The following is a 26,904-nucleotide window of genomic DNA, read 5'->3' as shown; positions in this document are numbered from 1 at the left end:
GACATGGGACTAGTGCTGTGCAAGAGTCTCGTCTCGGTGGTCGAGACGAGAATTTCATCTCTCGGCATTGTCACGATGAGACTCTCGGTGCGGCGAGAGTCTCGCCTGGGTCGAGAGTCTTGATGAGAGTCGAGAAGTCTCGCCCCTTCGAGATTTCTCGACACCGGTCGAGACTCCCGGGCAAGGCGAGAATTTCTTATGAATACCGCAATCAGTCGATGAAAGAGTTTACTAAGGTATCCTTGACGACTTTTAAGGATTTATTCACATTATAAAAATATTTTATTTAATGATTTACCCTAAACATCCAATTTTTTAAAGAGTGTGCACGATGCTGACAGAGTTACCAACGAGGGATTTGGAAAAAAAATTATTTCCTTTTCTGACCTAAATATTTAATATAAAATTTGAATCTTGGAGTTTAGGTCTTTAAATTGAAATGTAAATTCTGCCAACGTTTCCGTATAATTTTTATACATAGGCATGTTAAAGGGTTACATCAATGTGGCATCAATTATATTATTATAATATTAAAGAAACATTCACTTGTAAATTAACAAAAAAGAAGAGATCGTAGTCTAATTCTATAGAATTTTATATATCTTTTTGCAATGTTTATTTATGGTAACTAAGTTTCATGAATACCTGTCAATTTTGGTTAGTTATTTTATAAAATACCCTTAAGTTGTCAATGTCGATCTTATATTACAACTATTTTTAGTTTTGGAAATATAAAAGATGTCTTAAAATAATCTTTTTGTTAAATTATTTTCAGTGTCTAAAATAGAAATAGTTTTATTTTTTCGAGGAGCGAGGAGTTTTATTTCCTCGACGGGTGTCGCAACATCTCGAAGGGGCGAGACTTCTCGACTCTCGTCAAGACTCTCGACCCAGGTGAGAGTCTCGCCGCACCGAGAGTCTCGTCCCGACAATACCGAGAAATGAAATTCTCGTCTCGACCGCCGAGACTCTCGGGTGGTCGAGAGTCTCGCACAGCCCTACATGGGACTCAATCCAGAGTGTGCAACCATGACAACAACATCTGGGGTATGTAAAGGATGTCACACAGGGTAGCCAACCTGACTAAACTCAGGTGTGCCAACCTAAGTGCTTTATACCACAGCGTCATACAGTGAAAAAAGGAGGATGATTTCATGTGTTCAAATTTTCCTCATAATTATGATTAACCCTTGGAGTGCCAACCGATGTTGTAGTTACTAAAAGTGCAGAGGCATTTTTGCTGATTTTGTAAAAGGTTAGGAAAAAAGATTAGGCTTCAAAAACTAAGCAACTAAAGGTAAAACAACCAGGAAATCTTTATTATAATTGGTTTCACCTTTTTAATACATTATTTGATGAATTTTTGGTAATATGAGTTAATTTTTATAATTTAAAGGAAGTAGTTAATGTTAAAATAAAATGAATACTGACTATTGAATGATTAGTGAACTATCAGCATCTAGAGTGGCATTTGACACAGGCACTTTTTGCGAGAGATGGGAAGAGCACGATAGCGCTCTCTGGCACTTTAAGGGTTAATATGTCACCTGGAAAAGTACGTATATCATTAGATATGAAAACCGGTTATCTTCATGATCTATATGATGGTATGGATTGGAAACTTTTACCTTGCTTTAACTTGCCTTGGTTAATAGGTTGATGAGGTATGCACTTTAATGAAATTTCAATTTCAAAGCATCACATATTTTTAAAATTCCTATAAATTTATTACCGTTTCAATAAAGTTGAGGTCACTTCGGAGAATAAGAGGTTTTCCCAGCCGAAGTTTAGATTTATTTCCATTGTTCATCCCTGACATGCACTGCTGAAGAGCTTCGCTCATTCCCGTCACTTTAGACTGTGATATTCCTGTAACGATATTTTTTTGTAATTACTCCACATTTTAAATGTATTATACCTCTTTAATTGTATAGTTTTTATTCTCATTAAAGTTTGAAGAACCCATTTCTTGATTGCTATCAAATTTGTCCAATAATGTCAGTTGTAGCTACGAAAATGTATGTAATTAAATTGATCAGAATTACATTAAATAAATGCGAGTTGGTAACATTAATGATATTTTGATGTTAACGTCCTAAAGGAGGGCATAGGTCAACCAGTATTGTTATTCTCAGATTAATGGCAGGTAATAATGAATGCAAAATAAAACTACATACATAGTAATTGTAGTCGTCAATGAGTATTTAACATTTCATGAGAAAGAAATTATTTATAATAGCAATCCTATTGTAAATTGGTATTTGAATTTCAAAGAACTCATTGATAAAAAAAGAAAAAAATGACCAATTTTCATAAATAATTATAGTCATAAAGGAGAAGAAATTCTGATTTGAATTTTAATAAAGTTAAAATGGAGAAAAGAGTACAGGTATTAGTACAGGTAGTACAGTCCTTCTCATAATATTGGAGATATGCTCTTAAAAAGTATCTTCTTATGTGAATTTCATGTTAAGTGAGAGGTGTAGTGAGTATACCACCTGATTTTAAGCATACCACCTGAAATACGTATTTCAAGTTGTATGCGTAAAATTTTGGGCTGCATTGGGTGTTATTTCTGAGGCTGTTTTGATGTTGCCTAATGCTGCCTGAAATGCATGATCAATTTTCATCTCTTTCTCGAATTATCTTTTAACCCCTTTACACCAAATGTGGGCTACAGCCGACGCACATTTTCTTATGCAAAAGACCTAAGGTCGGTCGGTATTTGTTGTGAATTTTTCATATAGGTTTGCATATGACCGAATATCGGCTGTAGTCTACGTGGGTAAGGGATGTGACTGCTGAGGTACCAATGGTTGGAGGCATTACCGCCCTACCTGAGACAGCCCTTAGTGTGACCTTAGTGCCAATCCTCGGCAATCGGGCCCAACACTCCCACTCATTTACAATCCTCCTCACAGCAGGAATCCGAGGTGAACTGGTTGATTTGTCAATGATTTTTGCAAAATAAATTTGTTGGATATTCCATTTTTATATATTTTGAAACGAATTACTTATTTTTATGTGAGCAGAGGCAATTTTTAAAGAAAATTTTAGTGTTATTATTTGTACAGTAGATAATTTAATATTTGGAGTAAAAGTCATAGTATCTTGTGTTCACTAACTTAGCTATTTTCAATGCTAGAAACTCGTTCAAAACTCTACAACCCTTAAAAAATTGTTAGTTATTCTTTTATAAGTTTAAATCATTGAAAATCATTAAAAATATTTATTTTCGGTAAGCGTTATCAATGCAATAATTTGACCATCAACTCGTGCTAAGAAAGGGTGGGAGGGTCTAGTCTGGTAGCCAGGCACACCATTGAGTTGGGTCCCAAATCAAAGAGACCAGAATACCTGTGCAACTCTTCCCCAAAAAGAGCTCTTTAGAGTGGAGTTTAAGATATTCTCATGCTACTCATAGTATGGAAAACATTTTCCATTTGTAGTCACTGCCTGGAAAGGGCTAAAAAATCCTCTACAAATGTATTGCCTAACGTTTGTTAAGCATAAAACACATTACTACTCTACACAGTGACGTAACTTGGAATAGGGTTTAGGGAGGGGAGATGAAGTGGCCTAGGGTGATGACAGACAACGAACCCATTACTACTCATTTTTGAAATTGAAAAATTTTTGAAAAATGACATGCCAGGAAATGAAGAGTCAATTAATTAATGATTATACCAAGATGAATGATTTTCTATCGTTCTGTTTTGCTTTTCTCTCATTTATAAAGGGCCGACAAGAGAGTTTTGATTGATTCTGTAGTTCAGGTAAAGTAGTACTGCAGTCTTTCACAACCCCGAGTACATGCATCAATCTTCTGAGTATACACCGGGAAAACTCTACTGACGCAACGTATACCCTGAAGATGGAGACTGACCCAGAATAGTGTAAACATAAAGACCATGTTAAAGGGGAATCTGTGTTTCGTGAGCAATATCTGTATCATATGCTCACCTTTTTTCTTCAAGATCTGCCAGATTTCCTTAGCAATAACATGGCCCAGGCGAGCCATTTGTATTGGTTCTGGATAGTTTTCTTCAAAAAATGGCATCTGCATTAGTCCATATGGCACCACTATTTTTAGAAATGGAGAGATAAAATCATGAGATGATATTTTGTACACATAGAAGTGCATAGGTAGAATTCCTTTGTTGTCAATATAGTGCGATGTTTGGAGGAGAGGGGTCTGACAGTTGAGGCCATTTGCATTACACCCATGTCTCGTATAGCGCAATTTCGATTAGCGCAATTTCGATATAGCGCAAATACGTTCCTAGGGGAAACATTGCAACGCAGTGTAGCCTAATCAAAACTCTTAAATGCTCTCGTGATAAAACGTGAACTTGCGCGAAGTACAAACGAAATTTCTATCATTTTACGCATATTAATGTTATTGCTTGCCTCAAAGCTTCTTTTTTTGTTTATATATTAATCGAAATTGATTGCTGTGCAAGGCCAAAAGTATTACTCGTCATTGGGTCCAGATAGCCGGCTTACCGAAGTAATTTATCTCGTCTCCTTAACAGAATGATAATAAATAATTTAGATCGTTAATTAAGGGTGGGGCTAGTGGAAATGATTTTTTTTTCAGCAATACTGTTTGAGACGTATTTTTACCGTCATAGGTTATCGGGCGATTGACTTCCAGGTAGAGCGTCTACGCCGTCTACGCTAAAGCCTTCAAGGTCATCGGTATTCACGGGGGTGAAATGGAGCGGTGGCCGAGTTGCGCATGAATAGCATCAACACATAAAAGGGTCCGCTATAGTGTCTCAAACACAATGGCTTCATTCCCTCCCCGCAGTCTTAGGCCTTCTGCGTCTCAGGAATACAGTTCAGCAGTGGAAGGTGATTTAGATAGAGCCATACAGAGTAAAAACCAAGAGAATATGGCAAAAAATAGGAATGCGTGTAGAAAAATCAAGAATTTATCAATAAAAACTATAAACCTAGAAGAGGAATTGAAAGAGGTCAATTGATTTGAAAATGGAGAGCGTCAAAGCGATATTGCGCGGAAGTTTAAACGTACGATGCCTTATTCTGAATAAAGACGAAGTTAAAACATCAGTGACCTCAGCCGCACCAACTTCAATCAAGCGGTCTACACATACGGAAAGTTCATAAAGAATCAGTACAAAAAGACGAGAGTGGTAATCGCTCCGAGACATTTAGTGAAAGCTCCGGTTGGTTCCAGCATTTAAATGGCAAGCAGGTATTTTCAGTGCGGCGATATCAGGTGAATATGCAAGTGTTGATAGCGCAGTCACCGCAACATTTTCTGATGAACTCCAAGCTGTGATTGAAAGTGGCTCCTTTCCCCCTCAACCAGTTTTTAGTGTTGACGAGACGATATTGTTTTGGAAAAGAATGCAATCTCGTTCATTCATTTTCAGGGAAGGAAAACCTGGGTCAGGTTTCAAAGCATTTTAAGACTGTTTCACGTAGCTGCTAATGACTCGGAGGACTTCAAATAAAAATGATTTATCATTCATAAACTCCGCTAGCTATGAAATGGCATTCGAAGTAGCATTTTCCTGTCATTTCGATGAGCGACAAAAGGGCCTGGGTGACACAATAGTTGTTTTTAGACTAGTTTGAAAAATCGTCAACTGCCGGCAACGCATTACGATCCCCTGAGATAGCAGATGTTAGCCCACCCGCACGACAGGAGGGAATTTCAAAAGCACGTAAGAATTTTTTTTAACGTGAATAAAAGTCTTTGAATGCGTGCATACTATCTTTAAAGATGTTTTAAACTATAAAAATTTATATAAATAATGTTTTCTAAGGCTTTTAATGGGAATATAGATGTTTTAGAGGAAATTCAATACCCAAGACCTATCCTACCAGGAACGCATCCCTATCTTCCCAATGATAAAACGCTCTCGTATAACGCAAATTCGTATAGCGCAAAGACCCCGAGGAACGCATCCCTTGCGCTATACGAGACATGGGTGTATATGGGAAGGGTAGGAAAGGAAGGGTAGAGAGAAATCCAGCATTGGCATTAGCCTGCTCTGAACAAAAGCCGCCAAGGGCAGTGGTGCGGCAAGGGTCAGGAGCCCCCCAGAGCTCAGAGATTTTTTAGTTTAATCCATTTTACTTAATTAGATTAATATTACCTATAGAATAGTGTTATGATTATAAAATATCTCTCAGAAAGCCGTAATACTCATCGTTTTGAACCGTTTACCTTAAAATTCTGGGGGAGGGCCCCCACATCTCCTGCTTACCCTGGTGTGTATAGGGTAGTTTGAAAAAATGTAAATGACTGTCATTCATTGAAACCTGGCACATGTCTCCACAAAGTGTGGATTATTATTATCAAAGAAGTGTCATCACAGAAAGATTCCATAAGGTATAACCTCACTCACCCTATCAATAGGGTAGTTTCCTTCATCAAAGAAAACGAAAGACATTGATTGTGATTCGTTACCCACCATTAGCGTATTCATAATATACAAATCATTTGGTTTTACAAATTCCAGTTTAGACAAATGTTAATGGTCAATTTTAGCCTCATTTGAAAACGACCAGATTGACACTTATGCAATGCCACTCCACGCGACATCACAGAGCCCTAAATTCTATACGAGAAGATAGGAGTTTTACATCATGTGAGATTACCAATGCATGCCTGAGGCACAGAGCTCAGGGAAACATTTCTTAATAATTAAACCTATCAAAATTGCCTATGGTCGGAAATTTTTCTTCATTTGATAGGTTATTAATAATAGCCTCGCACCCAGGCAGCCTCATACAGCAGCAGCCAGACATCACACGAGCTTTTCCCAGCATTCATACTTAGCTGTCGCATTTTCGCGTGCTTGAAAATTTTCACTTTTCATTTAATCGCGAAAAATAGATATCGTCATTTAAAAATCTAAAACCCCCCAAAACCTTAATTTTGGTTCTGCTTCTGGCCAAAGGGGCCATGGCTTAACATCCCATTTGACAGACTGAGTGCTCTGCTCAAATTGCCTTCCATAAAGCACTTGAGCAGGGAATGGGCAGTCTCTGTAAAATCTCCACCAGGCTTTGAACCCAGATCCACTGGGTGGTAAGCCAACAGTCTGGACACCAAACCAACCCTACCCCCCATATCAGTGTCTAAACCCCTCCTGGTGTATAAATCCATTATGATCAAGGTCTTTTTAAATTGAGGTTTCATGAAAGAAAACTTGGAGTGGCGCATTAAAAATTAATGTTTGTCTTTACATACTGAAAATCATTTACCATTTTTGAGTTGCATAGAATTTTTATGTTCAAGCCTCCTTTGGAGTGCAGTGATCATGATGGAATAACTCTCCTGAAATACCCCCTCGATCACTTTCTATATTGCATAATTATTCATTTGCTAAATTAAATTTGATAATATATAAATGTATTAAGTCAATTCATATATTTCATAGGCATATTGAAAGGAAGTTTTGGTTGATAATAGAGGTAGACTTAACTTGAGGGTTTGCTCATATTCAGGGATATTAAGATGGCTTTAGTATCTTCAAGAATTTGTTAGGAAATGGGGAGTGAGGTAGTTCTTGTTTTACTAGGTATTTCTTTTTTCATCCTAAGGGCAAAGTCTAAAGGAGGCTAACCCAGTGCAGGGGCGCAGCTAGGAATTAAGGCTGGGGGGGGTTTAGGTGCAACTACATAATACCGGGGTGTGTGGGGGTATGGAATACCCACCAGGATAAGCGGCAGATGCGAGACTAATGAATTGTGGAATTTTAAGATAAATGGTTCAAAATGGTCATTTTTACGGCTTTCTGAAGGATATTTTATTAATCCTTGCACTATTCTATAAGTAATATCAATCCCATTCAGTAAAATGGATTAAACTTAAAAATTTCTCTGAGCTCTCGGGGGGGTTTTTCCCCCAAAACTCTCCCCTTGCTGCGCCACTGACCCAGTGAGTCATGGGCAGCAGTAGCAATTAATCTTTGGATTAATTATATTTTTAAAGATGGATCCACTATTCTTATGCAAGGTGGAGAAAAATTGCATTGCTAAAATTTTACCATGAAGAGCTGATGCCAACATAGGATCCAAAATTACCAATGATGTTTAGGTCGAAAACGCACCATTTTGGAACTACAGAAACTTTGAGCCAACTGCTCCAATTGGCTGCGAGTTTGCTCTGTTGCCAGTTGCCCTTGACAACTCATGACTTTGAATGCTTTGCCTGCCAGAGATCATGAAGTATCCCAGGCATCTGGCAACAGGGTAAACTCATGGCCAATTGGAGCAGTTGGCTCAAATTTACTGTTGTTTAAAAATGATGCATTTTCGATCCCAATGTCATTTGTAATTTTGGATCCTGCTGGCTTTCATCAGCTATCCAGGGTAAAATTTTGCGACAATTTTTCTCCATTCTGTACATATATGTAGTTAAGTTCCATACTTAATTATCAATGTTATCAACTATTTCACTCTCCAATTAAAAGTCATATCATCACGGAGGTCTTGTTTTTGCAAAGCAATTATAATGGAAGGAAAAAAATTACTTTCCTTCTTTTCCATTTTATTTTTCTTATTATATGTTCAAAAATCTACATAAGTGTGTATATGTACTACTGTTGGCTAACATTTTCTTCCCAGAAGAAAGTATTTTTAAAGTGACTCATTTAGTATTTTAACATTCTTCAATGCTAGAGTGTTGAGAGTTCATTTTAAAAGGATTATTTTTGTAGATTTCACTTACCAACTTTATTTAAATCTGCAATTGCTTGTCCTTTTGTGCTGTATGGTCTGAGAAAATGTAGCCATCTGCAACAATCACAGAAAAAGATTATTGATTTTGGTTGTTAGAAAAATGAATATCATGTCATCATCTACCAATTACATTGCAAAAGATCACTTTCATTGTATCAATACAATAATATTTTTTGGACCGGAATACACTTCAATTCATAAGAAACATACATTTGTTCTGGATCAGATGGATTTTTGTTCTTCGATTGGTATAATTTTTTCTGATGCATCATTTGCAATTTCACAGCCTCCTCCAAGTAAGAGCTATTCCTGTAGGACTGGAATTCAAAAAGAGATCATAAAGATTAATCAGTGAAATGGAATATAGAAATTAAGAATTTTAAGGGTATACTTTTAGATATTTTTATTTACTATATAATCAGCCAACATTTTTATTTTGACATGAAATTATAAATTATGTTTGAAACAACTTTCAAATGAAGCCTAAGAGCATTTAGATCATCTCTAACACCATTTTATTTAGGTGGCTCAAGTGTTATGTTTATCAGTCAGCTTGCTACATAGTAAAGAATTGAATACCATTCATGGTTTTGTTTCTCTAGCCATAGGTACTTTACATTATTATTGAAAGATTCCTTGAATGCAGTGTTAGTTTAAAATTTGCACGTTTCTTTAAAGTATCTTGTGGTTCACTTCAATTGATAACTGAGGAAATTTCCATAAATGATAAAGGCATAATACATTCCACTATTAGCAGTAATATTTTGTCTGCCAAAAGCAAAGACATCTAAGTACGCTATAGTAAGGGATAGCACAAAGCAGCAGGGATTATGATGGAAGTTTTTGCTGTGTTTTAGTTGGGAAGTAGACTGACAAGCTTGGACAAATGGTGTATTCTAGTGGCTGAGCCCCAAAACTGAATCTGAATCCCCGGGATCCAGGGCGCTGAAGGCAAGACAATGGGAGACTTCAGCTATAGACGATCATTTCATGTTGAGGCCAGGACACAAAATCCTCCTGGATGCGGCCAAAGCCATTTCAAGAGCATCTGCATATTATCCAAGGCTAATTAGAGAGGCGATAGAAATTTCTAAACGGTCTATAAATTTTATTAGGGATGATGGATATAATTTAAGCCATGTGTGGAAGAGATATCTTTCAAAAGTGAATTACAATACATATTCCAATACACTCTCCCGTTTTTTATAGTCGAAGTTTTAAAGAAATTGTTTTTATTTTATTTTTATTTACCTTTTAAACCCTTGACAACAATCGACCAGTTTTCCAATGGTACAAGAGAAAAATATTTACATCTTCAGTCTCCTGACGACGTTTCCAGCAGGAGGAACGAAACGTTGAGTTAAATATTAAGCACGCAGAGGTACACCCGAAAAATGGAATGTAATAGCGTATGATCGTTTGCTTTGAAAAATCCATTCCAGCTATGCCCAACGCTAGGTCTTCCGCGTATGAAAATGCTCATCAGCTCCACCCGATGTGCTGCGCGGAAGGGTTAAATACAGGTAGTCAGATAGTGTACTCACCTGAGTGTATAAGCCTTTCAAATAGGCATCGTCTCTAAATAAAGAGCGCCCTCCATCAGCCAGCAGCCCTATATCTAACCTCTGTAAGAAAAAAAGTCGATTATAAATGTGGAACCAAATTTATCTCATTATACCCTACAACTTGAATGCAGTTACATACACATTTATTAAAGACTTGAATTGTCAGAATCCATCAAACTTTCTAGAATAGGGTGGTTTCCTATTATTTTTTTATTGCCTATATCGAAAGATTATTACTCCTGGAGTACGTATTTCACGCTTTTAGATTTTTAAATGACGATATCTATTTTTCGCGATTAAATGAAAAGTGAAAATTTTCAAGCGCGCGAAAACGCGACGCGTAAGTATGAATGCCGGGAAATCTCTCCGTGTGACGTATTTCTGGTTCCCGCTGTCGCCCTGTGAGGTGACCTTGAGGCGAAGCATAGCGCTGATATGACGCAGGCTGCTAGCGGGTAGCTGAGTACCCTGCTGGCTGGTAGCGCTTGGATTAAATAAGGATTATTAATACCTTATCAAACGAGGAAAACTTTCCGACCTTAGCCAGTTTTAATAAGTGATTATTAAGACATGTTTCCCTGAGCTCTGCGCCTCATGCATGCATTGGTAACCTCAGACGATGTAAAACTCCTATCTACTCCTATAGAAACTAGGTCCCTGTGACGTCACGTGGAGTGGCATCGCATGGGCGCCAATCTGGCCCTTTTCAAATGAGGATAAAAATGGACCATTGCCATTCGTCTAAACCGGTATATCTAATACGAAATAATTTGTATATTATGAATACACTAATGGTGGGTAACGAATCGCAATCAATGCCTTTCGTTTTCTTTGATGAAGGAAACAACCCTATTATCCCACCCAATAGCATTGTGAAGCTAAAGTAATCCATCCCAGTGAGTGGGTATGCTATCCCATTGGTCCCTTATTCTTCTTATGCAGAAATTTTAACATCAGTTGACTAAAATTTATTCTTTTACTTCATCAAGGGTATAAATTTTAAGCATTTACTTATTACATCGTGATTTAAATCAGTTAACCATCACCTAAACCTTTTCCAAACCCTTCATGTGCCAGCTGGCTGATCTATTGACTGGATATTTTTTGCCGATGGATAAATATTTTAAACATCCATATAATGAAATTAATAAAATTGATTTAAATGATTTTGTTGACCATCATAATGTTTTTACATACATTTCCAGTGATGTCATCAATGATTTCCCCATCACTTGTGTAGTAATAGTTAATTACCCATGAAAATATCATTGCAAATGAATCTAAAATATATTTTTTCTCTGTTTTGAAGTACTTGGGTCATAATGACCCCTTCAGTCATGATTCAACCCTAAAAAATTAGCTTCGGTACACTTGGTGTCAGAAATGCATTGGGGTTTAGTCGCTCTGAAGTAGGTCATTATGACAGAAATGGCGTGGTGGGAACTTTCATTGTTTGTCACTATCACCAATGTGGCAGTCAATGTGTTAAATTTTAGATATTAAAAATTACTATCAATTAAACGCAATTAAAGTTACAGTTGCAGTTTGAGCACACACATATTGGAATTCTTATAGCATTGGATTTTGACGTTATTCTGGCTCTTAAAAACTAGATAAAAGTTAATAAAAATAATAATATCGTCAAAAAGCATACTGTAAAAATGGATAATTTTGAGGCTTATAAAATGATAATAGTATCTACAAATCTAAATAAAACACCTTACCTCTAAAATGGGGTTTGCGAATAACCCATTTAAAAAGAATCGGGTTCTCTTTATTCTTCACTTTTATTTTATTTGTTTTTTTATGGCTTTTTTTATGCTGAGAATGTTGTGAATAAAGCAAATTAATGAAAAGTTAGAATTATATGACTGCAAAAAGAACTTTGGTTCAAGCAATCTGCATCTTTTTTATCACAACTTTCATATACGCTTCACGATAGACGCGAACGTGGTGGGGGCTCCCCAAACTTGTAGCCCTCAGCTACCGCCAGCCAGCCGGCCTGGCCAGACCGCCTCTGAGTTTTACCATGGCAGTATCCATTTATTTCAAGCTTTAGCTAGGTAAGGGCATGTAAGCTTTCTTCAAATACTTTCCTATAGCCATGACTTTACTGGGTAAGTTATAGAGGGAATGAACATTGAAGTACATAATTCAATTGAATTTTGGAATTGAATTTTAATTTTTTCAATGAATTTCTCAGTGCTATACTATTTGAAATTGATTGATTCAGCTTTCACTTGGTGAAAATTCATACTGAATGAAGATATAAAATCTTTGTAAATATTCGCAGATTTCTAAAATAGGTACTAAAAATCCATGTAAAGTAGGTACATGATAAAAATCTGTGAAAAACTAGGTTGCATATCTTCATTTAGCTATATTTTTTCTCTTTTTCAAGCATTAGTTGCTCATTTTGGAATGAGATTAATGCCTGCTAATTCAGTTATTTCCAGTATGCACACAGTCTAAAAAACTATGAAAAACTTGAATTAAAGATATAGGTTAGAATTATTATCATACCTCAGATGTAGCTGTCTCCGTGTCATTATTCTTCAAACGAAGTTCATCTTCCAACATTTCAATTATTTTTGAAAAGATTTCATTAATCTGAAAGAAAATACATTAATTCATCATTTATATTATGTATTACATGCATATTTGTGGTGTAAAAAGAAATTACGTCTATCTCTAAACCCCAACTCGCAAGTCCCCTCATTATTCATGTGGAGGCGTTAGGACGTCAACCATTTAGAAACAAAATAGTAGGTGTGGGTGTGATTTGACTGTTGAGTGCCACTTAGCTCTTACTTCCTTTATTAAGTAGGGGAAAAGTTAATTCATTCACGCGCTACCATTTATTAATTGTTACTATAAAAACTCCCATGACATTTCTTCCATCAACTGCCCAAATAATACAAATTCCCAAAATAGTAAGTATAAATAAATTATTTTATACATCATTTTTAATATATTTTAATAAATTAATGCCAAAATTACAGGGAAATGCCCTCATTAAAAATTTTGAGTAGCAGTTATATTCCACTCCCCTCCCCCTACCACCTGACACAGATACCTATATAAAAGATTTTAAACTCCCAGCTCTTCATAATCCCTTGAAAAAGCAACCAGCATTGGTCGGGAAATGTTGGGGCCACCCAAGAATTGATGCGGTGACATAGCCCAAAAGTTTTTATTCATAATGACGAGCACCCGCGAAAGTTTTAACGAAGAATTATTACTTTGATTGTCGATTGTCGTTTTGGCTCCCTTGCATCTTATTGCTTATGTCATACAGCTTACATCTTTTTTCCGTTGTTGACTTGGCATAAATCATCTGAAATCATTTTTTTTTTACCCATCTGTCCTTATGATACATATAAGGCAACTAAGTAGAGAACTTTTACTTGAGCTTAACTGTCTTACCTTTCCCTCAAAAGCTGACAACTGTTTATCCGTAAATGACTGTAGAAAAAGTGCAGAGGCTGCTTCTGGCATCAAGTTTACTGCCTGTTTAAGGCACTGATCCTCTTGTGAACATTCAGGAAAAGCAACAAAATTATGGTAAATATCACTTGCATACATCGCAAGCAGATAGTTGTTCAAATCCCTGAAAATGGTTTTGAAGCTTAATTAATATAAATAAAAATTTATTTTCAGATCAATTTCAATGCATAAATGAAGAGATACTATGTAACTCTTTTTTTTTCCTTTTACTGACAAGTTAAGGAATAATAAAAATAAAGAAAATACAGTCTTAGAGGGTTGGAAGACATAATATTTCATCCATATTCATTTTAGCGACAAAGGTGGGAGGCATCTAACATCTCCCACCATTCTAAAGTAAAATTTTCTTCTGCTCCAGTTAAACTGATACTTTTAATTTCTGCCCCTGTCTCCACCCTCAATTCCACATGATTCTGCCGTGGATCCATCTCTGGGAATACTTTTACAGTGAAATTCAACACTCTTTGTTGTCTGAATGAGGAAATTATGCAGAAATTGTTTTACCTTGCACTCCAATAATTGGTTAAGGTGTTCAACCAATGACTGATGAATGTCTCCGAGTAAACCTGCACTTCCATGTCATCATCATGTTCGTATTTTCCTGCCAATTTCTCAGTCAGCAGTCGCCAGTCCACCTAAAGAAAAAAATTCATCATCTCTGTAATATTAGTGACACTTGATTGATTTGTTCATATTTTTTTTCTTATAGTAAATTTATATTGAATGGAAAATATTACTTACCTGCGGCAAGTCATTTGTAATATTATTAAGAGCAAAAATTTGTAGGCCTGCTTTTTCTCGAACTGTGCTTCTATATCCGTTGCGTAACAGCATTTTCTGAAAATTAAGAGATTGTGGGTGAGATTGAAGAAATAAGAGCAGAGTAAAATTTTTTGAATGCATTCATGCAATCTAAATTCACATAGATATATTAAACCAAATTAGGCTTTACTACATAATAGTTTCTCAACCATTTCCTGCCTGCGCCCATGAGAGAAAAATATTTTCCATGCTACCAATAGCATTAGAATATTTTAAACCTCCCTTAATGGAGCTCTTTTTTGGAGTGGAGTTACCTGAGTATTCTCATCCCTCGGATTTGGGACACAACCCTTAAAAAGTATGTCAAAATTTTAGTCTCTTCTTTTAAATTTATTTATCACCGAATTCTTTCTTTTTTCAATGTATTATTTAAAAGAAAAACATTATTATAACATAATTCACAGTGTCCGGCGATATATAGTGGAAATGTTTTATATTCATGAGGATAAAATAAAATGTTTAACTTCCACACACTTTTTTATTAACAAACTACCGACCCGGTTTCGATTATTATAACCTTTTATGCCTTTTAGGTATCAGAATTATGTATGTACTCATATTCATTCATAGCCCTGATGAAGGTGTATATAAATACCTAACTATACCAAAACATTGGCAAATATGTATTTGCATTTAAAATTCTTTAAGACCTATACTCCAAGACACTGAATCAACACAAAAAGTTGAAATCAATTGTGTTGCATTATTACTTCACATCTATCATTTTGAGCTACTATTTGTTAGCATGAAACACATGAACTATCAGAGTTAACCATTTTCACTAGGGAGTTTAGAGTCATTGTGTAATGCAGTAATATTTCAAGACAGCACCATTGCACTTATGTTACATCTTGATAAATCATAGTGTCCATTCTATTAGTGTATGTCAGCATAGTGTGATGAAGATAACTCTATAATAATTCTGGCATAGATCCCACCTTCCAATAAGCTGTCATTAGCAAATGAGAGTTTTAGGCTGAAATGGCTCACTTGTTCATTATTAAATGGATTGCTATACACATACTGAATATGTAGTTGGAAATTTTAATTAAAATCTCATATCACCCAATAGTTACCCAAAATCACTCTCATTGTTCGTTGCAGTGTGATATTTCTCAACTCTGATGGTGAAACGAATCAAATGACAACTGTAAACAGCTCTTGCTGTTGAAGCTTAATTTTTGATTTGTTAAATATCATTTCTACAAGTACATATTGATAATAGTTTTCTTAGATGTAACCTTCAATATTTATGTACTGAAAACTAATGGTAATTAATTAAGATAATAAATAATCTCTATCTTAAATAAACAATTCACGTTAATGATGCTTTCAATAACAAGGAATCAACATGGAAATGCATAGTCTTACCTGTAATTCCTCCAGTAATTCTTCTAATTTATCGGCAGTTTCACTCCATTTGATTGCTGCAGTATCTACTCCCAATTTTTTCAATGCATTTCCCATTTCTTTTATGTGTTGCTTCACTTGGTTTTCCTGTGTGTGAGGGAGTTTCAATTACTTAATATTGTGTAGTTTTTATCATGAGCTTTCTTGTGCATAATAAATAATCGTGTTGTGGCGGATGCTGTGCCACAAATTAATAATTTATGATTTAAAACATAGATGAAGAAGTGTATGTATTAGATCTCCACTGCTTGTCAATGCAAATTTTATTATTAACATTTACTCCTCTACTTCTTTAAGTATACCTGTGCATCTACCAATACTCTGGTAGGGCTTTGTGAGGCATTATTTTTAAGGATTAAATGCATGAACTAGCCCATATTAAACTGTTTTCACTGGGACACCTAGAGTCATTGTGTGTTGCACTACCTAATGTGTTATGTGGTCTAGATAACTCATGACATGGAATGCTTTGCCTGCCAGAGATCTCGATGTATCCAAGGCATATGGCAGCAGATCAAACTTGCAGCCAATCAAGCTTGGCTCAAAGTTTCTGCAGTTTAAAAAAGTTATGTTTTTGGCTCAAACATCATTGGTAATTTTGGTTCATGGTGGCATTAGCTACCATCTATGGAAAATCATAGCGTTTTTCTTCCTCATAGGTAAAGCTTTCCTTTCAGTAGAAACAGCAAGTCATGGTTTTACTAGTAGTGGGCCCCGTCGTTTCCATAGCAGCGGGGATATCCTCTTTCCTTCCCTATCCTTTCTCAGGAGGTATTGTCGGGCTCCTATTGCGGCAGCGCCTCCTTCCGTTTTCCTACCTTGTCCTCCCCCTTCTGTGGTGCAGGGGTGAAAAGCTAGCGGTTACAGACTCGGGCCCAGAAGTGTAACCCTGTGAGCCCACCCTGGAGTCTCATTTCCACTGGCATCAGCTATCCTAGATTAATTTCATAACACAATTTTTCTCTACCCAGGATATCATGTGCATCATCAATTTCTTGTTTCTTAGATATCAGGGGAAAATGGCATTTTATCAAAATTTTCACCCAGATCATTGCATTGAAGTATTTTGGAGGATTAGGAGTCTGGATTCCACTTGACTTCCAAATGTTCCCAAATGACTTAGTGGTACAAGTGTAAATGCCTATCTGAACTTTTATGCATGCATGTACTTGAATGCCACCTGGCATTGCTTGGGGAGGATAGCAACCAGAGAAAGGGAAACTTTGAGCATGGAATTTGTGGTCACATAGCAGCATTTAATGGCAAAAAACTATTATAGTATACTGCGCACGGGATCAGCCTATATCCCACTCCACAACATTGATCCATTTAGTGAGTGCGGACTCAGCCTTAATCTGAGCAAATGCATGTCGGTACATTTTTTGCAAAGTTTTTCCAATTTTAGCCATGTTTATACTGTGGATGGTATTACCATAAAGGCAACAGACAAAGTGAAGTACCTGGGAGTAACGATAACCTCGAACCTCTCGTGGGGAACATATATGAGGAATATTTGTGGCATAGCCCTGATGAAATCAGGATTCATCAAGTATTGTGGGAAGATTTTTGGATGAGAATTTAAAAGAAAAGTGCTATTTTGCACTCGTCTGATCGCACCTTGAATATGCAGCAAGTGTATGGGATTTGGTTCAGAAAGACTTAAAATGAATAAAATACAAAGGAAGGCTGTGCAGTTCGTGAAAAACCACTACGGGCATACAGACAGCATTACCAGATGTTAAGCGAATTAGGCTGGGAGCCGCTGGAGACTTGGAGGCTGTGCGCTAGGCTTAGATTGCTTGAACAATTGAGGATGGATCTCTTGAAGAGCAGCACGGAGAAGAAAATATTAGAGCCCCACTATATTTCCAGGTCCAATAGAAGGGATAAATTAAGAGAGATTTTTTGCCAAACGGATAGATATGGGAATTCGTTTTTCCCCCAACCATAAAGGACTTTAATGAATTTAAATCGAAACTTGAAGCTTTTACGTGGTGGAAGGGCTCCATATTAATAATGAAAAACACTTTGTTACTTCCACAAAATTCACAGAGTTTCTAATAGAAATCTCTGTAAGAAATAAAATTGACTTTAATGAATGCTAGTCCTAACTTCGTTTGAGAACTTCATTTTTATGTGTAAACGGCTGGTGTCCTAACACCCCCTGCCATATGCCTTTTTGGTGGCTTGCGGGGTATTATGTAGATGATCATTATGTGTGTCTGTACATGCATAGACCATAAGCATTGTGTTAATGCAAACCCCAGCAAAAAGGTTTGTTCCAAGAGGATTAAAAGTTAATTGTAGTATCCTTTGAGTTATGTATCCCCTTACAGCGTGCCAATTGATTTGCCTAATTGGCAGGATATCCAAATGCAGAAGTTGTACAGCATGACATAATAAGTGGTAATGAGAAAACGATGCAAAAGTTACTTCGGATGCAACCAGAAGTAACACTGCGGGCTTCAGGAGTAAGAGGTGTGCCTATGTACTAACTTAGGTCACAATCCGTGCTGCCGCATGGAAACGCATAGCGGACAGACAAACAGACATCCTCATTTATATATGTATATTGATGTTTTGCTGCCTATTGCTGCAGAATTTTCTGCCTAAATAAAATGCACCAGCACAACCATCAGAACCCTTTAATTTTCTGAAAACTTAAGCACAGGCTGCATATCTCAAAAAATTTTTCCTGGCACACGAGATTCTATTTTACTTTTTCAGGCCTTTAAAACATTAGAACCCCTATGGACTGTCTTTGGCACAGTACCTTAATAGTTTTAAACTCCTTTCTTAAATTTCGTTTATTTAAAATAAAATATTTTTACTTGGGCTAATGTTACCCAGGAGATAGGGTTACTTTGGCCCAAGGTGATTTTAACACCTTAAAATCATTTTAAGAGTAGCTGGGACCAAAAAAAGACTTGGATTCAAGAGGAAATAAATATATTTCATTGAAAAACACATTTTAGAGGCAGTTTAAGCTAAACATTTTTGTTATAAAGAAATTAAAAAATATACTAAGATATGAGCATTTTTTTAAATTTTATTACCTACTTATTTCTAAAATAATTGAATTAAATTACCTAAATTTTTAAATCCTTATCTATGAAAGTATAAACAAGTACGTGGTTTAATCTGTTATCCCAAAAGGTACTTTATGTTGCTTACAGGTAGTTTTGTTGCATTTTGTTAAATAAATATATTATATAAGTATGTCGGCCAATTAAGCAAATTGGTCGACATATTTATATAATAGTATTTTTTTAAAGTTATAAGTTTCTGTGCTTTAATTCGGTTGTTTTACCAGCTATAGCAGAGCCGACAACAGGATACGTATAATAAATAAAAACTAAAATGTAGGCCTTTTACTCACTTTGACTCAGCAGAAAGAACACCATCCATTTAAAGGATTTATAAAGAGGAATAACAAGTTTTGCAAAAGTATAACCTACTTTGTCCCAGAAAGAAGCTGGGCCAAAGTAGGTCTTAATTTTGAGGTTAAAGGATCGGTTGCTGTAATGAAATTTTTTCTTAAAAACTTTATTAGTAATTTGAAATTCAACTATACCAATGTCTTAACTATAAAATTTAGCTCATAAATAGATACTCCCTTAACTTATAGCAGGTGTAGAGCTGTTTTCACAAACAAAAGTTTAAGAGTACGGAAAAATATGTGGTTGAACAAAGAAAAGAAAACAACTAGTGCTGATTTAAGTGATGAACAATAAAATACTTTGAATAAATCACTAGAAGCTTGACGCTGCAGCGTAGTGGAAACTGCTGGTATCAGTAGAAAAACTGTTTCCTTAAGGTAACCAGAGTACGTTGTATTTTCTTCTCAGCTTGGGCCAAAGAAGGACCCCAGGGCCAAAGTAACCCACATTCACAGTTCTGATAAAATTTCTTATATTATTCAGCATTCTCCATTACCCCTCTAATACTCTGGTCTCCAGTTTATTGCTAGCTTCAAAATTCAAATTACTTCACATAATCAGGGTTTCGTCGTTATTATTTTTAATTTAATCAGTATAATATCAGCAGAGACTGACTACATATATCAGGATCATCTGGTGGAAGGCGGTCGGTAACAGAAACATTTCTTTACTTCGTTCTTCTTCCAACTCTTGCTGTAGGTATTGTATAAAAATATGCATCATATATATAAAATATATATATATAAATAAATTCACAGGTAAGGAAAGAAAGGGATAGGAACATGGAATAGAAAAAGGACAAGGACAACGGTGCTGTGGTAGGTGGAAAAAAGCCAGAAATCAGAGGGTAAAAATGCGGCCTGACTGGGACTCGAACCCAGAACCTCCTGGTTGCCGGCCAGGTGCTCTACCAGTTGCGCTACCAGGACGCTTAGATTTACCATGATTTCGGCGGGGGTTTATACACAGGAAACTCCCTTTGCTTTGGCCCACAAGAGTAACCAATAGATGGCACTGGGGCAGCTCACCACTCACCAACGGAAGGAATGGACGAGGACACAAGGATGAAAGGAAAGGTACACACTCACACGATAGCAGGAAAGAGACAGGAACATGCGTTTCGGGGCACGCAGAGCCCAAGTGAAATAAGCCAACATGGCCGATACACTACTTCATTCATTCACACGACGCCTTAAGCGTAAACATACAAATAAATTCACAGGTAAGGAAAGAAAGGGATAGGAACATGGAATAGAAAAAGGACAAGGACAACGGTGCTGTGGTAGGTGGAAAAAAGCCAGAAATCAGAGGGTAAAAATGCGGCCTGACTGGGACTCGAACCCAGAACCTCCTGGTTGCCGGCCAGGTGCTCTACCAGTTGCGCTACCAGGACGCTTAGATTTACCATGATTTCGGCGGGGGTTTATACACAGGAAACTCCCTTTGCTTTGGCCCACAAGAGTAACCAATAGATGGCACTGGGGCAGCTCACCACTCACCAACGGAAGGAATGGACGAGGACACAAGGATGAAAGGAAAGGTACACACTCACACGATAGCAGGAAAGAGACAGGAACATGCGTTTCGGGGCACGCAGAGCCCAAGTGAAATAAGCCAACATGGCCGATACACTACTTCATTCATTCACACGACGCCTTAAGCGTAAACATACAAATAAATTCACAGGTAAGGAAAGAAAGGGATAGGAACATGGAATAGAAAAAGGACAAGGACAACGGTGCTGTGGTAGGTGGAAAAAAGCCAGAAATCAGAGGGTAAAAATGCGGCCTGACTGGGACTCGAACCCAGAACCTCCTGGTTGCCGGCCAGGTGCTCTACCAGTTGCGCTACCAGGACGCTTAGATTTACCATGATTTCGGCGGGGGTTTATACACAGGAAACTCCCTTTGCTTTGGCCCACAAGAGTAACCAATAGATGGCACTGGGGCAGCTCACCACTCACCAACGGAAGGAATGGACGAGGACACAAGGATGAAAGGAAAGGTACACACTCACACGATAGCAGGAAAGAGACAGGAACATGCGTTTCGGGGCACGCAGAGCCCAAGTGAAATAAGCCAACATGGCCGATACACTACTTCATTCATTCACACGACGCCTTAAGCGTAAACATACAAATAAATTCACAGGTAAGGAAAGAAAGGGATAGGAACATGGAATAGAAAAAGGACAAGGACAACGGTGCTGTGGTAGGTGGAAAAAAGCCAGAAATCAGAGGGTAAAAATGCGGCCTGACTGGGACTCGAACCCAGAACCTCCTGGTTGCCGGCCAGGTGCTCTACCAGTTGCGCTACCAGGACGCTTAGATTTACCATGATTTCGGCGGGGGTTTATACACAGGAAACTCCCTTTGCTTTGGCCCACAAGAGTAACCAATAGATGGCACTGGGGCAGCTCACCACTCACCAACGGAAGGAATGGACGAGGACACAAGGATGAAAGGAAAGGTACACACTCACACGATAGCAGGAAAGAGACAGGAACATGCGTTTCGGGGCACGCAGAGCCCAAGTGAAATAAGCCAACATGGCCGATACACTACTTCATTCATTCACACGACGCCTTAAGCGTAAACATACAAATAAATTCACAGGTAAGGAAAGAAAGGGATAGGAACATGGAATAGAAAAAGGACAAGGACAACGGTGCTGTGGTAGGTGGAAAAAAGCCAGAAATCAGAGGGTAAAAATGCGGCCTGACTGGGACTCGAACCCAGAACCTCCTGGTTGCCGGCCAGGTGCTCTACCAGTTGCGCTACCAGGACGCTTAGATTTACCATGATTTCGGCGGGGGTTTATACACAGGAAACTCCCTTTGCTTTGGCCCACAAGAGTAACCAATAGATGGCACTGGGGCAGCTCACCACTCACCAACGGAAGGAATGGACGAGGACACAAGGATGAAAGGAAAGGTACACACTCACACGATAGCAGGAAAGAGACAGGAACATGCGTTTCGGGGCACGCAGAGCCCAAGTGAAATAAGCCAACATGGCCGATACACTACTTCATTCATTCACACGACGCCTTAAGCGTAAACATACAAATAAATTCACAGGTAAGGAAAGAAAGGGATAGGAACATGGAATAGAAAAAGGACAAGGACAACGGTGCTGTGGTAGGTGGAAAAAAGCCAGAAATCAGAGGGTAAAAATGCGGCCTGACTGGGACTCGAACCCAGAACCTCCTGGTTGCCGGCCAGGTGCTCTACCAGTTGCGCTACCAGGACGCTTAGATTTACCATGATTTCGGCGGGGGTTTATACACAGGAAACTCCCTTTGCTTTGGCCCACAAGAGTAACCAATAGATGGCACTGGGGCAGCTCACCACTCACCAACGGAAGGAATGGACGAGGACACAAGGATGAAAGGAAAGGTACACACTCACACGATAGCAGGAAAGAGACAGGAACATGCGTTTCGGGGCACGCAGAGCCCAAGTGAAATAAGCCAACATGGCCGATACACTACTTCATTCATTCACACGACGCCTTAAGCGTAAACATACAAATAAATTCACAGGTAAGGAAAGAAAGGGATAGGAACATGGAATAGAAAAAGGACAAGGACAACGGTGCTGTGGTAGGTGGAAAAAAGCCAGAAATCAGAGGGTAAAAATGCGGCCTGACTGGGACTCGAACCCAGAACCTCCTGGTTGCCGGCCAGGTGCTCTACCAGTTGCGCTACCAGGACGCTTAGATTTACCATGATTTCGGCGGGGGTTTATACACAGGAAACTCCCTTTGCTTTGGCCCACAAGAGTAACCAATAGATGGCACTGGGGCAGCTCACCACTCACCAACGGAAGGAATGGACGAGGACACAAGGATGAAAGGAAAGGTACACACTCACACGATAGCAGGAAAGAGACAGGAACATGCGTTTCGGGGCACGCAGAGCCCAAGTGAAATAAGCCAACATGGCCGATACACTACTTCATTCATTCACACGACGCCTTAAGCGTAAACATACAAATAAATTCACAGGTAAGGAAAGAAAGGGATAGGAACATGGAATAGAAAAAGGACAAGGACAACGGTGCTGTGGTAGGTGGAAAAAAGCCAGAAATCAGAGGGTAAAAATGCGGCCTGACTGGGACTCGAACCCAGAACCTCCTGGTTGCCGGCCAGGTGCTCTACCAGTTGCGCTACCAGGACGCTTAGATTTACCATGATTTCGGCGGGGGTTTATACACAGGAAACTCCCTTTGCTTTGGCCCACAAGAGTAACCAATAGATGGCACTGGGGCAGCTCACCACTCACCAACGGAAGGAATGGACGAGGACACAAGGATGAAAGGAAAGGTACACACTCACACGATAGCAGGAAAGAGACAGGAACATGCGTTTCGGGGCACGCAGAGCCCAAGTGAAATAAGCCAACATGGCCGATACACTACTTCATTCATTCACACGACGCCTTAAGCGTAAACATACAAATAAATTCACAGGTAAGGAAAGAAAGGGATAGGAACATGGAATAGAAAAAGGACAAGGACAACGGTGCTGTGGTAGGTGGAAAAAAGCCAGAAATCAGAGGGTAAAAATGCGGCCTGACTGGGACTCGAACCCAGAACCTCCTGGTTGCCGGCCAGGTGCTCTACCAGTTGCGCTACCAGGACGCTTAGATTTACCATGATTTCGGCGGGGGTTTATACACAGGAAACTCCCTTTGCTTTGGCCCACAAGAGTAACCAATAGATGGCACTGGGGCAGCTCACCACTCACCAACGGAAGGAATGGACGAGGACACAAGGATGAAAGGAAAGGTACACACTCACACGATAGCAGGAAAGAGACAGGAACATGCGTTTCGGGGCACGCAGAGCCCAAGTGAAATAAGCCAACATGGCCGATACACTACTTCATTCATTCACACGACGCCTTAAGCGTAAACATACAAATAAATTCACAGGTAAGGAAAGAAAGGGATAGGAACATGGAATAGAAAAAGGACAAGGACAACGGTGCTGTGGTAGGTGGAAAAAAGCCAGAAATCAGAGGGTAAAAATGCGGCCTGACTGGGACTCGAACCCAGAACCTCCTGGTTGCCGGCCAGGTGCTCTACCAGTTGCGCTACCAGGACGCTTAAATTTACCATGATTTCGGCGGGGGTTTATACACAGGAAACTCCCTTTGCTTTGGCCCACAAGAGTAACCAATAGATGGCACTGGGGCAGCTCACCACTCACCAACGGAAGGAATGGACGAGGACACAAGGATGAAAGGAAAGGTACACACTCACACGATAGCAGGAAAGAGACAGGAACATGCGTTTCGGGGCACGCAGAGCCCAATTTTTCTATTCCATGTTCCTATCCCTTTCTTTCCTTACCTGTGAATTTATTTGTATGTTTACGCTTAAGGCGTCGTGTGAATGAATGAAGTAAAATATATATATATAATATATATATATAATATGTAACGTGTGTCCTGATCTTGATTAAACTTAAGTCACTGTATTCAAATTCCCGGTGGTCACCCTTCACAGCCACATTTAATTCTTATTTTCTGAGTGGAGTTTTTTCCACATATGTACCCATATCGATGGCTACGTTCTAACAATACGTATCTCAAAATTTGGCTGGTTTGAGTTAATACTGCAGTTTGGAAGTAGAGACAATTTTGTCCCTAATTCTAACTACACTCATGTCGAAAAATTAATATGCTTCTTTTTCAGTTTTATGTATTTTTGGTTTTTAATTTCAGTGTACAGTTAAAAATATAAAGTTTTTTTTGTTCTCCTGAAAAGTTGCTATATTTTAGATACGTGTTGTTAGAACTTAGCCATCGATATGGACAAGCTAGGTGTTGAAAAGGTTTACAAATTAAACTTTTTTGCTTAATGCTGTAACCTCTTAAAAAATTGAAAATAATGGATGACTTACCATGCAGGATTTATAAACTTTGTACTTATTCTTGAGGGAATTCGGGCCTTCCATTTTTGTTGCTTGCACCCTCTTCTTGCACTCTGACTGGGAGTCTCTCCATGTTGAATGAGTGAACCAATTGTCATGCGAAGGTGCTGTTACGAGCCATGCAAACTTTGAGGCATTGCGAGAATCCACTGTCAACTTCACTTCCATCAGATGATTGCTTTATAGAGGGAGAGAGCAGAGATTTGAATATAAAGTTGGGATATTTGTGCAATTAGAATATTTTTATTATACAGACTACACCTGTGCATTCAATACATTTTTAACGGTCATATCTACTTCTACGAGGCATGTTTTTAAAGTAAGTACCGTTTTGACATAAAAAAAACAAGCGCCATTCCGATGATGAAGTGCCAAGGGACAGCGCCATTCCGATGATGACGAAGTGAAAACGACCGTGAAGCAGTGGTTGTCTAATCAGGCGGCAAGCTTCTTTGACGATGGCATGCAAAAGCTGGTCCCAAGATACGATAAATGCCTCAATAGTAATGGGAATTATGTAGAAAAGTAAAGTATGGCCTTTCAAGTGAATAAATTATTTTTGAAAAAAATTTACTTGTTGTTTTTTTATGTCAAAACGGTACTTACTTTAAAAACATGCTTCGTACATAAATTAAAATATGAAAATAATATTTTTGTAAAAATAAAGGTTTTATTCAATAGTAGAAAAAGCCTAAAGCCCCTAAAAATTATTGAAAATTTCAAATATGAGGAACAAGAAAGTTAAAATGAATTTTTGAAAACATTTCCGTTATCAAATACAAAAAACATGGTGCATACTTAATATTATATATGCTTTTCTAAGAGAGACAAGTTGACCAGTTAGTATTACTTTTATAATTAATGCTTGCTGATCAATTATTATTAGTAGTTGCCCACTATAACACCTGGGCTGTGACAAATGTTATGGTTTCCAGCATTCTAAAGAGATTTTATTACACCTTTAATGATTGCAGAGTTTTCATTGGATTTTGATAGCCATTTTTGGAGCTCCATATTTAATTATCATTACTAGCTGTTTCTCGAGATACTGATCTGATCATGGTATAGTTAAAGAAAATTGTATTGCCTCCCAGTCCTGAGCTATAATGAAAATTTCAGCACTCTTGCTAATTAGAAAGGGTTCGAAATTTGAGTTGCAACATTTTGCCCATAAGAACAAACAATAAAGCGAGTATGTATAATAAAGCGTGATGATAAAATGTACATGATATTAGAAATTAAAATAGGAGAAAATTGAAGCTAATTTTGCTGATAAATGCAATGCCCTGTCATATTATTTAGCTGAGCCGAATATTGTTTTTCAATTCAGTGGTGATACATCATTCCATCTCAATATAAGCTGCTTCATAAATGGCAAAATTACCAATCCAAAATCTTGTTAAATGAATGCCATTGTATGTTAGAGGTCGTCATTCAATGTAATAGAGTTAAAAGACTTTACTTTTGAATGATGTCTTGGAAATGATAAATAAGGATAT

General features: G+C 38.0%; 1 protein-coding gene across 1 annotated transcript in view; it reads right to left on the bottom strand.

Moving 5' to 3' along the window:
* The window catches only part of LOC124165522 (endothelin-converting enzyme homolog), a 67,012-nt gene that overhangs the window by 9,434 nt on the left and 30,674 nt on the right, over window positions 1-26,904 (bottom strand). The window contains exons 6-16 of the mRNA XM_046542964.1: window positions 25,376-25,583; window positions 15,990-16,115; window positions 14,538-14,633; window positions 14,301-14,431; window positions 13,716-13,899; window positions 12,813-12,899; window positions 10,269-10,349; window positions 8,935-9,041; window positions 8,714-8,778; window positions 3,964-4,083; window positions 1,733-1,869 (exon numbers count right to left, since the gene is read on the bottom strand). Of these exons, the coding sequence (XP_046398920.1) occupies window positions 1,733-1,869; window positions 3,964-4,083; window positions 8,714-8,778; window positions 8,935-9,041; window positions 10,269-10,349; window positions 12,813-12,899; window positions 13,716-13,899; window positions 14,301-14,431; window positions 14,538-14,633; window positions 15,990-16,115; window positions 25,376-25,583 (1,342 nt within the window). The remainder of the gene's footprint in view (window positions 1-1,732; window positions 1,870-3,963; window positions 4,084-8,713; window positions 8,779-8,934; window positions 9,042-10,268; window positions 10,350-12,812; window positions 12,900-13,715; window positions 13,900-14,300; window positions 14,432-14,537; window positions 14,634-15,989; window positions 16,116-25,375; window positions 25,584-26,904) is intronic.

Source organism: Ischnura elegans, chromosome 9 (assembly GCF_921293095.1).
Source record: "Ischnura elegans chromosome 9, ioIscEleg1.1, whole genome shotgun sequence".
NCBI classification, from domain to species: Eukaryota; Metazoa; Arthropoda; class Insecta; order Odonata; family Coenagrionidae; genus Ischnura; species Ischnura elegans.
Note: the sequence above shows the minus strand (reverse complement) of the source record. Positions and strands in the feature narration are given on the sequence as shown.